This window comes from Hypanus sabinus, chromosome 8 (genome assembly GCF_030144855.1).
Source record: "Hypanus sabinus isolate sHypSab1 chromosome 8, sHypSab1.hap1, whole genome shotgun sequence".
NCBI classification, from domain to species: domain Eukaryota; kingdom Metazoa; phylum Chordata; class Chondrichthyes; order Myliobatiformes; family Dasyatidae; genus Hypanus; species Hypanus sabinus.
The window spans coordinates 40,006,725-40,021,653 of NC_082713.1; the positions used below are offsets into that span (position 1 = coordinate 40,006,725).

The 14,929-nt window shown below is 41.7% G+C and overlaps 2 protein-coding genes across 8 annotated transcripts in view; one reads left to right on the forward strand and one right to left on the reverse strand.

Annotated features, from left to right (window-relative positions):
• The window catches only part of LOC132398062 (non-POU domain-containing octamer-binding protein-like), a 98,733-nt gene extending 86,305 nt beyond the window's left edge, over positions 1-12,428 (reverse strand). For 3 of the 7 annotated variants that reach the window (XM_059976998.1, XM_059976993.1, XM_059976992.1), the window contains exon 1: positions 12,225-12,377. In XM_059976998.1, coding sequence (XP_059832981.1) covers positions 12,225-12,298 — 74 coding nt within the window. In that variant the 5' untranslated portion in view covers positions 12,299-12,377. Of the gene's footprint in view, positions 1-12,224 lie in introns of all 7 variants that reach the window. The other 4 variants (XM_059976999.1, XM_059976996.1, XR_009513533.1 and 1 more) reach the window with 3 other exon arrangements.
• On the forward strand, positions 12,322-14,526 carry c1galt1c1 (C1GALT1-specific chaperone 1). Its single transcript, XM_059977000.1, has 2 exons — positions 12,322-12,436; positions 12,647-14,526. Exons 1-2 carry the CDS (start codon positions 12,414-12,416, stop codon positions 13,656-13,658), a joined length of 1,035 nt encoding a protein of 344 aa, XP_059832983.1. The 5' UTR covers positions 12,322-12,413; the 3' UTR covers positions 13,659-14,526.
• Positions 14,527-14,929: the final 403 nt, after the last annotated feature.

Here is a 14,929-nt window from a genome sequence, read left to right on the forward strand (position 1 = left end):
GTGCATGTTTTCCCAACTTTCCCCTTCCTGAAATCTGTAATCAATTCCTTGATCTTGTTGGCACGAAGTGCCCACACGACACCACTCAACCTCACTCCTGTGTGCTTCTGAGATTTTACCAACAACCATACTGTAATCTGTCAGTATATAAACGGTGTTTGAGCTGTGCTTAGTGACACGTTCATCAGCCTGTATCGCTAAGCAAAGAGTGGAACCATGGGCTTTGCATGCATCCTTCAGGAGTGCCCGAGTGTCAGCAAGAAGATGCGATCACTGATCTGCACTGACTTCCCAATGATAATGTTGAGGATACCGTTGCAGAAGGAGGTGAAGAGGCCCAGGTTTTGAAGCCTAGTGCTAATGCTGAGAGGATGACAACATTGATCACCCAGCTATCATTGATTAAACAACAAACAGACATACGTATTGCCATTTTCTAGGTCTCCAGAGCCAGTGAGATTGCGTCCAATGTAGATCTTCTGTAGCATTAAGAAAATTGTAACACGTTCAAATCCTTGCTCAAGCAGGAGTTAATTCAAGCCATAACCAACCTCTAATTGAAGTTCAATACAGTAGACATGTGTGCTACTGGTCAACAGTCACTGAAGCAGCTCACCCTGCTATTCTTAGGCACTGGTATGATGGATGCCCTTTTGAGCCAGGTACTTTACTTTATTGTCACCAAACAATTGATACTTGAGCGTACAATCATCACAGCAATATTTGATTCTGCACTTCGTGCTCCCTTAAGTACAAATCCAAGTAATAATAATAAAAAATTAAATTCTAAATCATAATTAGAAAATAGAAAAGGGAAAGTAAGATAGTGGAAGTTAGGTCCAGATATTTGGAACAAACCTCTGACGACATTGAAGACTCCAGCCAGTGGGCCAGCCAGGCACATTATCAGGGTCTGATGCCTTGCAAGGGCTCACCCTCTTACAAGATGCTCTGACATCAGCCGTTGAGACAAAACTCCTGGGGCTGCCAGGCACTCACACAGGTGTACTCTCCCTTTCTAAGCGTTGAGCTCATCAGGAGTGGCGCATCGTTGCCATTTATGCGGTTAGATTTCTCACACAGCTGTTGTGCATCAGACTGTCACACGGAATTGTCTTTTCACTTTCACAGTGGTCTTCCATAGGTCACACTGGACCTTGATCTATTCTGGATAGCTGGTCTTGAATACACAGATCCATCCCTCACAAGACGGAAAAATCTCCCGGTTCATCCAGAGCTTCTGATTTGGGAAAACTCAGTATGCTCTTGAAGGTAAACATTCGTGCAAGCAGGTCACACAGTGGCACATTCACTCAGATCTCTGAATATAGTCCAGACCACTCACCGGCGCTACGGTCTTCAATCTCTCCCTATGTGCCAGCAGTTTAAGTATAGCCAAGTGATCGGACTTACCTAAGTGTGGGCACAAGGTGACATAGTCAGCATCTTTGATGGTAGAGTAACAGCATTTGAGTGTGATGGCTCCTCTGGCTCCGCAGGGGACATGTTAGCAGTAATCTATAAGAGGTTTCTTCAAGCTGTTCTGTTTGAAGTGCCCCACAATGATGGGAAGGAGTCATGTTGTATGGTCTCATGGCGGTTTATCATTTGGTTGGACCATCAATTTTGTTTTAGTGATTCTTGGCTCCGTGGATGCACTTGTGGGGGGGATACTGGCATTTGGAATTGGCCAAAATCATTTTAATTGCCGAAACAAAACAGAGTCTACTCAGATTCAATTGGAGTCTTTACAAGAACTCATCTCTCTGAGAAACAGTTTCCTTTTTTCCTCTTTTTAAACTTCATGCCACCTGCAGTGGTTACTTGAAAACCAACCAAAACCGCCAAGAGACTGTGGCAGCGTACTCAGCACAGTATGACGTGCTTCCAAACAACAAATCTCCAAATCAAAAAAGGTAACTTCAATCCTTTATTACAAAACCAGCAAAGACAAATGATCTCGCAGCGATAAAAAGTAACAAAACAAAATTAGTGGATATAATGCTTTCACTTGACACTTAATAGCGATATTGAGTTCGAATAGCATAACTAAGCGTTCTAATTAACAATCTAGTTAGCAAAATAACAAAATTAGCGTAACCGATTAACATATTCAAGCTTTCCAATAATGTCCCAATTAGTGGTCAACAAAAAATATAATTCCCCAGACTCCTTACCCCTCAACTAGACTAACTGATTGAGTGTGAATACGTAACTATACTGATTTGCTTTCACCACACCTCAACCCATGTGACAGATTACCATAATAAACGTGGCACAAAATACAATACAAACAGAAGATGCAAACACGACTCCAACAGACAGGAAATAGATAAACGGCTCCTGCACCATCAATTCAGTTACTCTTTTTGTCATTTGCTTTTCGTCAACAGCCCTAACTTCAGCTTTTCAATTCCAACGTGCCTTTCAATAAGGGCACTCCAGTACAGTCGATCAGATATGCAAATTTGGTTTCCCACCTTAAATTATTTTATCCGACTTTTCTCCAACCCAAATTAAAATAGTGGTCAATGAAAGCAAGAGGTTGAGAGTGGAAGACTGAAGCATTGCGGAGGGAAGGTCGTTTTTTTCTTTTCTTTAACTGATCTGGGAAAAGAGGCTAGATTGCACAGGCGCGTGATGTGGCGTGCCGAGGTTTAAAAGAAAGACCGCCATATACAGCGGCCATTGTCATAGTGGCCATCGTTGGAGTGGACTGAGTCGGAGTGGGACGGCTTTGGCTCAGTCAGGCTTCGGCAAGAAACAGGCAGAGGAGAGGGTAAGTTCCGGTAAGTTTCTGTTTTTCTTCTTTTTTTTTGTTCAGATTAGAGAATATTCCAGGCAGGATGTTGGAATGCTCATCTTGCAGGATGTGGGAAGTCAGGGAGACCTCTGGTGTCCCTGACAACAATACCTACAAGAAGCGCATCCAGCTGCAGCTCCTAACAGACCGAGTTAGGGAGCTGGAGCAGGAGCCAGAAGACCTCTGGATCATTCGAGAGACTGAGCAGTTTATAGATAGTAGCTTCCAGGAGGTAGTTACACCTAAGGAACAGGGCACAGGTAATTAAGTTACCGTCAGGTGAGGGAAGGGAAAAGGGCAGGTACTGCAGGGTTCCCCTGTGGCCATTCCCCTCCAAAACAGGTATTCCGATTTGGATACTGTTGGGGGGGGAGGGGGGATGGCTTACCTGAGACAAGCTGTGGCAGCCGTATCTCTGGCACTGAGTCTGGTTCTGCAATGCAGAAGGGAGGGAGGAAGAAGAGGAGAGCGGTAGTGACAGGGGACTCCATAGTCAGGGGTACAGACAGGAGATTCTGTGGTCGTGTCAGAACCTCCCGGATGGTTTGTTGCCTCCCGGGTGCCAGGCTCTGATCAGTGCACAGCATTCTGAGGTGAGAGAGTGATCAGCCAGATGTCGTGGTACACATCGGTACCAATGACATAGGTAGAAAGAGTCAGGAGGTCCTGAGGAGTGAGTACAGAGAGCTTGGTAGGAAGTTGAAAAACAGGACCTCGAGGGTGGTAATCTCCGAATTGCTGCCTGTGCCACGTGCCAGTGAGGGTAAGAGTAGGATTCTCTGGCAGATGAACACGTGGCTGAGAAACTGGTGTAGGGGGCAGGGTTTCAGATTTCTAGATCATTCGGACCTCTTCTGGGGCAGGTGGGACCTGTACAAGAGAGATGGGTTACACCTGACCTACAGGGGGACCAATATACTTGCAGGGAGGTTTGCTAGTGTTATTGGGGAGGGTTTAAACTAGATTTGTAGGGGGATGGGAGCCACAGTGCCAGAGTAGATAGTGGAACGGGGGTAAGAATAAATGATGTTAGTAGTTCATACAAAGTCACAAATAGTAAGGTTGTGTGTGGTGGTAATAATCTTCTGAGGTGTGTATATTTCAATGTGAGGAGTATTGTGGGGAAGGCCAATGAGCTGAGGGCCTGGATGGACACATGGAGTTATGACATCATAGCCATTACTGAAACTTGGCTACAGGAGGGGCCGGACTGGCAGCTCAATGATCCAGGGTTCTGATGTTTCAGACGTGATAGAGGCAGAGGGATGAAGGGTGGGGGAGTGGCTTTGCTAGTCAGGGAAAATATTACAGCAGTGCTTCAGCAGGACAGATTAGAGGGCTTGTCGATTGAGGCCATATAGGTGGAGCTGAGAAACAGGAAAGGTATGACCACATTAATAGGGTTGTATTATAGACCACCCAATAGTCAGCGAGAATTGGAGGAGCAAATCTGCAGAGAGATAACAGACAACTGCAGGAGACAGAAAGTTGTGTTTGCAGGGGATTTTAATTTTCCACACATTGATTGGGACTCCCATACTGTTAAAGGCCTAGATGGGTTAGAGTTTGTGAAATGTGTTCAGGAAAGTTTTCAAAATCAATATATAGATGTACCAACTAGGGAGGATGAATATTAGATCTCCTATTAGGAAATGAGTTAGGGCAGGTGACGGAAGTGTGTGTAGGGGAACACTTTGATTCCAGTGATCATAACGTCATTAGTTTAAACTTGATCATGGATAAAGATAGATCTGGTCCTCGGGTTGAAGTTCTAAACTGGAAAAAAGGCCAAATTTGAAGAAATGAGAAAGTATCTAAAAAGCATGGATTGGGACGGGTTGTTCTTTGGCAAGAATGTGATTGGTAAGTGGGAGGCCTTCAAAGGAGAAATTTTGAGAGTGCAGAGTTTGTATGTTCCTGTCAGGCAAAATGAATAAGAATAAGGAATATTGGAACTCTGATAAAGAAGAAGAGAGAGATGTATAACATGTACAGGCAACAGGGAGGAAATAAGATGCTTGAGGAGTATAAAAAGAGTAAGAAAATACTTAAGAAAGAAATCAGGAAGGCTAAAAGAAGACGTGAGGTTGCTTTGGCAGTCAAGGTGAAGGATAATCCTAAGAGCTTCTACAGGTATATTAAGAGCAAAAGGATAGTAAGGGATAAAATTGGTCCTCTTGAAGATCAGAGTGGTTGGCTATGTAATGAACCAGAAGAAATGGGAGAGATATTAAATGTGTTTTTTGCATCTGTATTTACTAAGGAAACTGGAATGGAGTCTATGGAAACAAGGCAAACAAGTAGGGAGGTCATGGAACTTATACAGATTAAAGAGGAGGAGGTGCTTGCTGTCTTGAGGCAAATCAGAGTAGACAAATCCCCAGGTCCTGACAGGGTATTCCCTTGGACCTTGAAGGAGACTAGTGTTGAAATTGCAGGGGCCCTGGCAGATAAATTTAAAATGTTGATATCCATGGGTCAGGTGCCGGAGGATTGGAGGATAGCTCATGTAGTTCTGTTGCTTTAAAAAGCCTCAAAAAGTAAGCCGGGAAACTATAGGCCAGTAAGTTTGACATCGGTAAGAGGCAAATTATTGGAAGGAGTACTAAGAGATAGGATCTACAAGTATTTAGATAGAGAGGGACTTAATAGGGAGAGTCAACACGGCTTTGTGCGTGGGAGGTCGTGTTTAACAAATCTATTGGGAGTTTTTCGAGGAGGTTGCAAGAAAAGTGGATGAAGGGAAGGCAGTGGATGTTGTCTACATGGACTTCAGTAAGGCCTTTGACAAGGTCCTGTATGGGAGTTTAGTTAGGAAGATTCAGTCACTAGATATACATGGTGAGGTAGTAAATTGGATTAGACATTGGCTTAATGAGAGAAACCACAGAGTGGCAGTGGAGGATTGCTTCTCTGAGTGGAGGCCTGTGACTAGTGGTGTGCCACAGGGATCAGTGGTGGGTCCATTGTTATTTGTCAACTATATCAATGATCTGGATGATAATGTGGCAAATTGGATCAGCAAATTTGCTGATGATACAAAGATTGGAGGTGTAGTGGACAGTAGGGAAGGTTTGCAGACGGATTTGGACCAGCTGGAAAAATGGGCTGAAAAATGGCAGATGGAATTTAATGCAGACAAGTGTGAGGTATTGCACTTTGGAAGGACAAACCAAGGTAGAACATACAAGGTAAATGGTAGGGCACTGAGGAATGCAGTAGAACAGAGGGATCTGGGAATACAGATATATAATTCCCAAAAAGTGGCATCACAAGTAGATAGGGTTGTAAAGAGAGCTTTTGATACATTGGCCTTTATAAATCAAAGTATTGAGTACCCTCTGGTTTTTTCCTATCATTTCGCATTTTCCCCTCTCCCTCCTACTTCCTTTCAGATAGTCCTGACGAAGGGTCTCGGCCCAAAACGTCGACAGTGCTTCTCCTTATAGATGCTGCCTGGCCTGCTGTGTTCCACCAGCATTTTGTGTGTGTTGAGGATAAGAGTTGGAATGTTACGGTGAGGTTGTATAAGGCATTGGTGAGACCGAATTTGGAGTATTGCGTGCAGTTTTGGTCACCTAATTACTGGAAGGATATTAATAAGGTTGAAAGAGTGCAGGGAAGGTTTATAAGGATGTTGCCGAGACTTGAGAAACTGAGTTACACAGAAAGGTTGAATAGGTTAGGACGTTATTCTCTGGAGCATAGAAGAATGAGGGGAGATTTGATAGAGGTATATAAAATTATGATGGGTATAGATAGAGTGAATGCAAGCAGGCTTTTTCCACTGAGGCCAGGGGAGGGAAAAAAAACAGAGGTCATGGGTTAAGGGGGAAAAGTTTAAAGGGAACATGGGGGGGGGGGGCTTCTTCACACAGAGAGTGGTGGGAGTGTGGAATGAGCTGCCAGATGGAGTGGTGAATGCGGACTCACTTTTGACATTTAAGAAAAACTTGGACAGGTATTTGGAGGGATATAGCCCAGGCGCAGGTCAGTGGGACTAGGCAGAAAAATGGTTCGGCACAGCCAAGAAGGATCAAAAGACCTGTTTCTGTGCTGTGATGTTCTATGGTTCTATGGTCCTTCTTGTTTAATCCAAATCTGTTTGATCTGTTTATCCTGCTTCAAGCTCTTTTCAGCCCTGTCATCCAAGCTGTGTGGCTTCTTTTTGTACTTTGGCTTAGGCCCAAACCATTTCTGGGCCCCAACCACTTTCTCCTCCGTAGCAGTCACAGGCACCTTTTGCTCACAATGACCCACATTATGCATTAACGTATATATTCAATTTTGATGGCAAAATATTTTTAATTAATTTTCAATACAATCATGGTTCTTTTCTAAATTCAAACTCTCTTCTTATGAGCCACACTGCTTTATACTTTATTATTTCATTTTATTTTGCACCCCAGTCATATCCCTTTAATTTGTGAATTAAATCCATTTTACTGGAGCATTATACATTCAATAGCAACTAAATTGATTCCAGTGAGTTATTGAATAAACAGCACATTATGTGGGGAAAATTCATAACTCAATTATAAACTCAACACACAGTATAGCCAATTTCAATAAGAGTAAGTAGCTTACACTGAGGAAACATAATCCAGTTCTTCCAGATTTCATTCAGTGCACCTCGCTGCCTTACTCCCACTGAAATGCAAATACAGTATTCAAAAAATGCTCCAACTACCCGCTGCATCATTGTATGCCGTCATTATTAATTAAACTTAATAAGTACACAACAGCACCTCTTTCAGCTCCTCAGAATAAACATCACCGAGGATCTCATGCGGTCTGTACATACCGGCTGTGTGGAGGAAAAAAAAGCTCAACAACGCCTCTTTTACCTCAGACCGTTGAAGAAGTTCAGCATGAGTCGCCAAATCCTTAGAACTTTCTACAGAGGCACAATTGAGAGCATCCTGACTGGCTGCATCACTGCCTGGTATGGGAACTGCAGGACTCAGCAGAGAGTGGTGCGGACAGCCCAGCGCATCTGTAGATGTGAACTTCCCATGATTCAGGACATTTACAGCAACAGGTGCGTTAAAAGGGCCTGAAGGATTACTGGAGACCTAAGTCACCCCAACCACAAACTGTTCCATCTGCTACCGTTCAGGAAACAGTACCGCAGCATTAAAGCCAGAACCAACAGGCTCTGGGACAACTTCTTCCACCAGGACATCAGACTGATCAAGTCACACTGACACAATTGTATTTCTAAGGTATATTGACTGTCCTGTTATAAATCTTATTATACATACTATTTATTACAAATTACTATAATTTGCACATTGCGCATTCAGACAGAGAGGCAACGTAAAGATCTTTATTACTTACATCCTTCACATACTTGAGGAGTAAAGTCAATTCAATATTGCTTCAAATGTTGGATCATAATTTATTCCATCATTGACCAAACAATCTTCTCCATTTTTCTCTTCAATCCATTTATGGAACCTCATTTTAGTTTCCATATTTTCTCAGGCAACTTTTTTAATAAATGTTAATTTCCTTTATTCAGTCTATGACCAGCAACAATTATTTAAACATTTAAATAAAATACAGCTCTTCATACAAGACCATCAGGGTGTGAAATAGAAGACAACTGAAAAATTCTGACAAGAGAAAAGGTTTATTGAGAAAAGTTTGTTTGATGTGAAACAAAAGCTTTTTTTAAAAAAAACAGTGAAACCATGAAGAGAATAGGCGAGGGTAGTAAAATTGAGGGAAAGGCCTTTCAATAAAATACTGCATAATAGGCCCACAAAGAAAATGGAAGGCAGAGAATTGAAAAATCACTGTTTTTCCAGATACAAACTTGAGTATGGAATTAAAAGTGCTGGTGAGTATTCAAAGTTTTAATCATTTAAATCTGACTAGTCGACTCCTGTTCTGGTTACACTTATTCACAAAGATGTCAAGGTCTTGAAAAAGATTTACAATAATCATATTATTATGAGTGATGAATAGACCTGATGGACAATGGAGCACAGAGTTAACCATTCCCCTCCTGAGAACCACAAACTATTACTGTTGCTACACTGACCATGAGAAAGAGAGACGGAAAAACAAGCAAGAACATCGGCGACAGATAGAGAGGGGGAAATTGCTGATTAACCGTATTATGACTCCTTTTTGAATTATTTACTGTTTCGCTGCAAGGACAATAGTTTGCTCATAAACATTCCTCAGTGGGGGACTGAAGGAGTGGCATTATTTGATGGACACAGTTATTCAGAATTGATGGATAGCTGAGTCCCCATAAGTAGGGATAAAAAGTCAGGTCTGGAGAGACACTCCAGACACGCCAGTGGACACTGATTGATTGTTGGAACCCACAAGAAAGGTGGGGGCTTCAGAGACCGAACCAGGAGATCGGTCAGTAAAGCTCACAGTGTTAAAGCAGGGCCAGTAGGGACTTGTGTGTGTGTGTCCACTCATGCCAGAGTGATGAGTCCACCACAGAAGAATGGTCCAACAGAAGGACAGAGAGGTCATAACTGAATGACGTTATGATGTCATACGACAGATACAACGGATTAAGAAAGCAAAGGAAGATTTGCCTGACTGTAGCTGTTACATCTCGCTCGCACGCTCTCTCTCTCTCTCCCTCTCTCCAACAATTACAACAACCATAACTACATCAGCACTTATGAACTGAACTGAACTTTATACTTTTCTATGACAATTTATTTACCCCTAGACATCGATAGAGCTTGTTTATTATTGATTATTATTATTCCTACACTTTTAGGTTTATTACTAACTTGTTTTATATGTACATTTGCACTATTGATATGGTTTTGCTTATTTTTATTAATAAACACTTTTAGTTTGGTACCACCAGACTCCAACAGATTCTTCTTTCTCTGCTGGTTAGACACCCAGTTACGGGGTACGTAACAATATATAAATGTTTTTCGATCTCCTGGTGTCTGCAGAGACCAGAAAATCTAACATAGTTTACTTTGGAACAGAAATAATTAAGAGGAAAATTTTTACAAAATACTATAATTAATATATTATATAGCAAACAGTTAATTCTGCTGGGGATAGCTTTATACAGGCCACCTCCAAGTTACGAATGGGTTTCATTTTTACAGATGCCCCTGTCAATTTTTGTTCAAAGTTGGAAAATACACAAAATCACTGAATACTGTAACCAGACCTCCACAGTTTTGTAATGAGTGGTATTCATGTGGGCCAATTAATATCAAACATCTATTGTCTCATTGAATCAGGATATGCAATGCTCAATGACTGGTTTCAATTGACTTGATGTATTAGTGGCTGCTATTTTTTTTCTAAACAGGGTATTGATAGAAATGATTGCTTGTCCATTTCTGAAGCAACCTCAAGTGGCTTCTCATGGTGATCCAAAGTGTGATTTCTGTTCGGGAAATTACATGCAAGCCAGCTTTTTGCAAGACAGACTCACATTTGAGTTTAATAGTATTTATGAAAGCTTGTTTATATGCCTGGACCTTAAATGAAATACAATGATTCCTGTGGTGGGGGGGGGGGGGGGGGGTGTAGGACAACAGATAGAATGTGTTCCTAGATATTGGGCCATATTGCAGTTTTCCATAATGCAAAGCCATGACATGACCACATAGAAAAAGAAATATGAATTGAAAAAGTTTATTTATTTACTTATTTCCACGGGAAATTTTATGCCATACCTCAAATTTTTGGTACTGAGTTGTGTAAACAACAGCCCAGTAACCTGAATGGCCATAATGCAGCCATAGGTTGTAAATGGCAGAACTAGAGATGATACCAAGAAAACAGTTTTAAGCATTGTAATGGGCTGAGTAAATCTGACCCAACTTTTTGAGTGTCCAGGAGATGCGGCAATAGGCATAAAAGCACAATAGGTAGCCACAAAATAGAAAGCACATCTAAACCACACAAAGTACTACATAAGCAAGTCTCAAAGATTTCTGGGCTCATGATTCTTAGTAAATACTTGATTGCTACTGTAATGGGAACTCCAGTTTTAGACTTGTGAAACCACCCTGGGTCTCAGGCACCGATGGTGATCCACGTCCTGGTTGAAGTCCAAAGAACATCCAAAAAAATAGCCCAATAAATCCATAAGCTTCACAAATGCATAGCAATCACCAAAGTCTGACCTTTTGTTTTCATGCCACTTACACAGCCTGCTTTTGTTTCCAAACACATCATGTGTCCATTAACACAGTCCTCATAAATCAATTAGATATTTTAATGGTTACCCATATCTCATTGACTCACATCTGGATACACAACATTCCTTTGGGCTTTCAAAGTAAATGAAAGTTTACATATCAACAATAAGCCCAAATCCAGACAGACATTTTCATGCTATAAGATCATAAAGTTATCATTGACCTGACAGACATACATTCAATGTTTTACAAAATCTAATATGCTACAAGCATTGCAGTTTAATATATCCATGCATTGTTTGAAAGGGTGAAGGAATTAGATTTAATAATAAACATAGAAGTCAATTAAGTAAATTGGAGAAGATAAACATGCCATAGTTTTGGATTGGATTTCCAAATAACATTTTTGAACACATTCCTTTGTGTAGTAAAGTAATATGTTTTCTGGTTCATTTAGACTACTATCTTGACATTCTGCTGGATATCTGCTTGTTAATTTTGCAGATGGCGATCCATTATCAATGCTGAAATTATATTCATGTAGAAGAAACCATCATTATTATGCATGTTTATAATATTTTGTCCAGAGTGACCAAAACTTGCACAGCCATCGTGGCTGCACTGTATTTCCAAACATGAAGAGAAGGGAAAATCGAACCACAGGATGAATAGGATGAACAGAGGTCTCAGTTTAAGAATAAGGGGTACGCCATTTAGAACGGAGTTCAGGAAAAACTTTTTCTCCCAGAGAGTTGTGGGGGTCTGGAATGCTCTGCCTCAGAAGGCAGTGGAGACCAATTCTCTGGATGCTTTCAAGAAAGAGTTAGATAGAGCTCTTAAAGATAGCGGAGTCAAGGGATACGAAGAGAAGGCAGGAACGGGGTACTGATTGTGGATGATCAGCCATGATCACAGTGAATGGTGGAGCTGGCTCGAATGGCCGAATGGCCTACTCCTGCATCTGTTGTCTATAATCGAATAGAAGGTAGCAGCATAGAAATTATCATGCGTGAAGAGCAGGGAAGATGATAGGGTTACAGCAGCATGGAATAACAGATATAATAGAAGCAGCAAGGCGGCAGGCAGGGAAGCGACCTGGTGATGTGAACTACTACCGTCGCCGGTTTAGTTCTGTGATTCATCATGGAGAAGATGGCTGTTGCCATTAGGGAAGAGCCACGGATATAATGCTTTTAAAAACTTATGTCAAGCAAATGGCCCTGGATAAACATCACCAAATTTCCTACACGCCACAACGATGATCCTACCTCTGATGAACTTGGTCTCTGTTCAGCTGCCTCTCCAGACTTCCGCTCGTTTCGTTCCTGCCAGTATGAAGCATGGTGGCCACCGGCGGCCGTATTTGATACTGGCAGGTTTTTAACTTCCGGGTGACTTGGCAGGAACCGCCTCAGCGTGTGGCGACTTGGGGCGAGTTCTCGGCGGAAGCGGTGCCGATGGTAATTGTTAACGGTTGCAGGTGAGCGGGTGGGCGCAGACGGCAGCTGGTGTGGGTGTGGGAGACGGTCGGGCCGGGAGCTGCTGCTCAGGTGTCTTACCCTGGTGACGGACTCTACGTGTCGCCTTTTCTGGGGGCTCGGCCGAAATGTCGTTCCCTCCACTTTGCCTCAGCGCTGCTTTTCAAAGAGCTGATCTGATGCACAACTTTATTTTGTCATCCCCAAACCAGAGGTGATTGCTGGAAGAACACTCCTTTTCGACCGACCTCGTCGCCAGATCCAAAGATGATTTCAGAGAGCAGTTCCTTCCTGAAGGGTATAATTCTGGGTGGAATGTTCTATTTGTTTTTCACTCTCCTTGACAACCCTAAAATGGGCGGCCGAATGCAATCCCAAAAGCATGAACATCACCACCTCAAAGTCCCCAACAAGGACGAACTGTTGAAACTTTCAGAGGCGAAGCGAATGGAGCTCAGCCAAAGTATCCGGGTTTTGTGTCTCATCATGGTTAAAACGAAAGAAATTGGTTATTGGGCCTCTGTGGTGGAAACGTGGAGCAAGCATTGCGACAGAGCTGTTTTTTACAGTTCTGAAACCATAAAGCCCTTTCCATCAGTTCCCCTCGGAACGGAAGACCAGTGGATCGGAACGAGAAAAGCCTTCAAGCATGCTTATGAAAACTACAAGGATGACTATAGCTGGTTCTTTTTGGTGCAGGCAACTTCATTTGCAATTATTGAAAATCTTAAATTCTTTTTGTTAAATAAAGATCCAAGAGAGCCGTTCTACATTGGCCATACAGTCAAATCGGGTAATATGGAATATGTAGAAACTTCTTCGGGTGTGGTCCTAAGCGTAGAAGCTTTAGAAAGGCTGTATGCAGTTATGAGCGATTCTGTGAAATGCCCTGAGAAGGGGACTTTACTGTGGAAGATGTCAGAAGAAAAGGAACTTGCAGTATGTTTGAAATACACGGGAGTATTTGCTGAAAATGCAGAAGATAATGAAGGAAAGGAACTGTTCAACTCAAAAAATGTAAACACTCTCATTGAGGAGGCAATGTCTAACAATCAAAATGAAGTCGTGGAAGGATGTTGCTCTGATTTAGCCATTACTTTTCATGGAAGTTCTCCGAACCATATGCATGTTATGATGTATGGGGTTTACAGGCTACGACCATTTGGCCATTCTTTTAGTGATGCATTAGTTTTCATACCACCTGCAGATTCTATTAATGATTAAATTCCATCTTGCTTCCACTGCAAAGGCATCCTAGAGTGTGAAGTATGAAAACTGAAGAAGAATTTAAGATACTTCTGTTACTATTTCATGGGTTCTGAGTTTTGTAAAACCTCATCGTTTCTTAATGAAGATGTGCCTTCATTCTTAATCAGTTTAAAAATGAATTGTCTAACAAATTGGTTGGAAAATACTTTATGATTACTCTCAATGTAAAGTTTCCTTCAATTATGGGGTTAGATGGAAATGCATTAATTACTGTATATCAGGGAAGCCAGTGTTCTGGGAGACTGGAGAACATTTTGCTGAGCATTGAAAATTTTTGTAGACTGCTCTGAAAAACAATCATTTATTCTTTTGATGGGAGTTCCAATATAAGCTGGGTAACTTAATGAGATACTGGTATTTATGACCTTGAGACTGGTGTTGGAAGGGTTAAATTTTGAACAAACTTTTTACCTTTGTAGTCATGCAAATTTACAGAGTTCAAATTGTATTGCTAATTTAGATATTGTGCAATTTTATGAAACTTTGATGTTGGATAATGTAACATTTTAATTTGATGTCAAACTGGTCGATCTCATAAAATCAAACTGTAAGAACACTAAATCTCCTTCTCTGCATTTTTGCATTATTAACTGGAAATTACCTGGTCTTTGGATGAGATTACTGCCACTTAAACCAAAATACAATTTTTGATGTCAAGATTGGACTTGTGCTCATGACTGCAGTTGCATTTTCTATTCTCAGCCCAGAATCAGGTTTATTATCACCGGCATGTGACGTGAAATTTGTTAAATTACTCTGTGTGTGTGTGTGTGTGTGTATTGAATAGATTAAAATGGTGCAAAATACAGAAATACTGGATATTTTTTTAAAAAGTGAGCTAGTGTCCAAGGGTTCAATGTCCACTAAGGAATTGGATGGCAGAGGGGACCAAGCAGTTCCTGAATCGCTGAGTGTGTGCTTACATTCTTCTGTACCTCCTACCTGATGGTAACAGTGAGAAAAGGGCATGCCCTGGGTGGTGGAGGTCCTTAATAATGGACGCTGCCTTTCTGAGGCACCGCTCTCTGAAGATGTCTTGGTACTTTGTAGGCTAGTACCCAAAATGGAGCTGACTAGATTTACAATCCAGTGCAGCTTCTTTCGGTCACGTGCAGTAGCCCCCCCATCCCCATACCAAACAGTGATGCAGCCTGTCAGAATGTTCTCGACAGTACATCTATAGAAGTTTTTGAGTGTATTTGTCAACATGCCAAATCTCTTCTAAC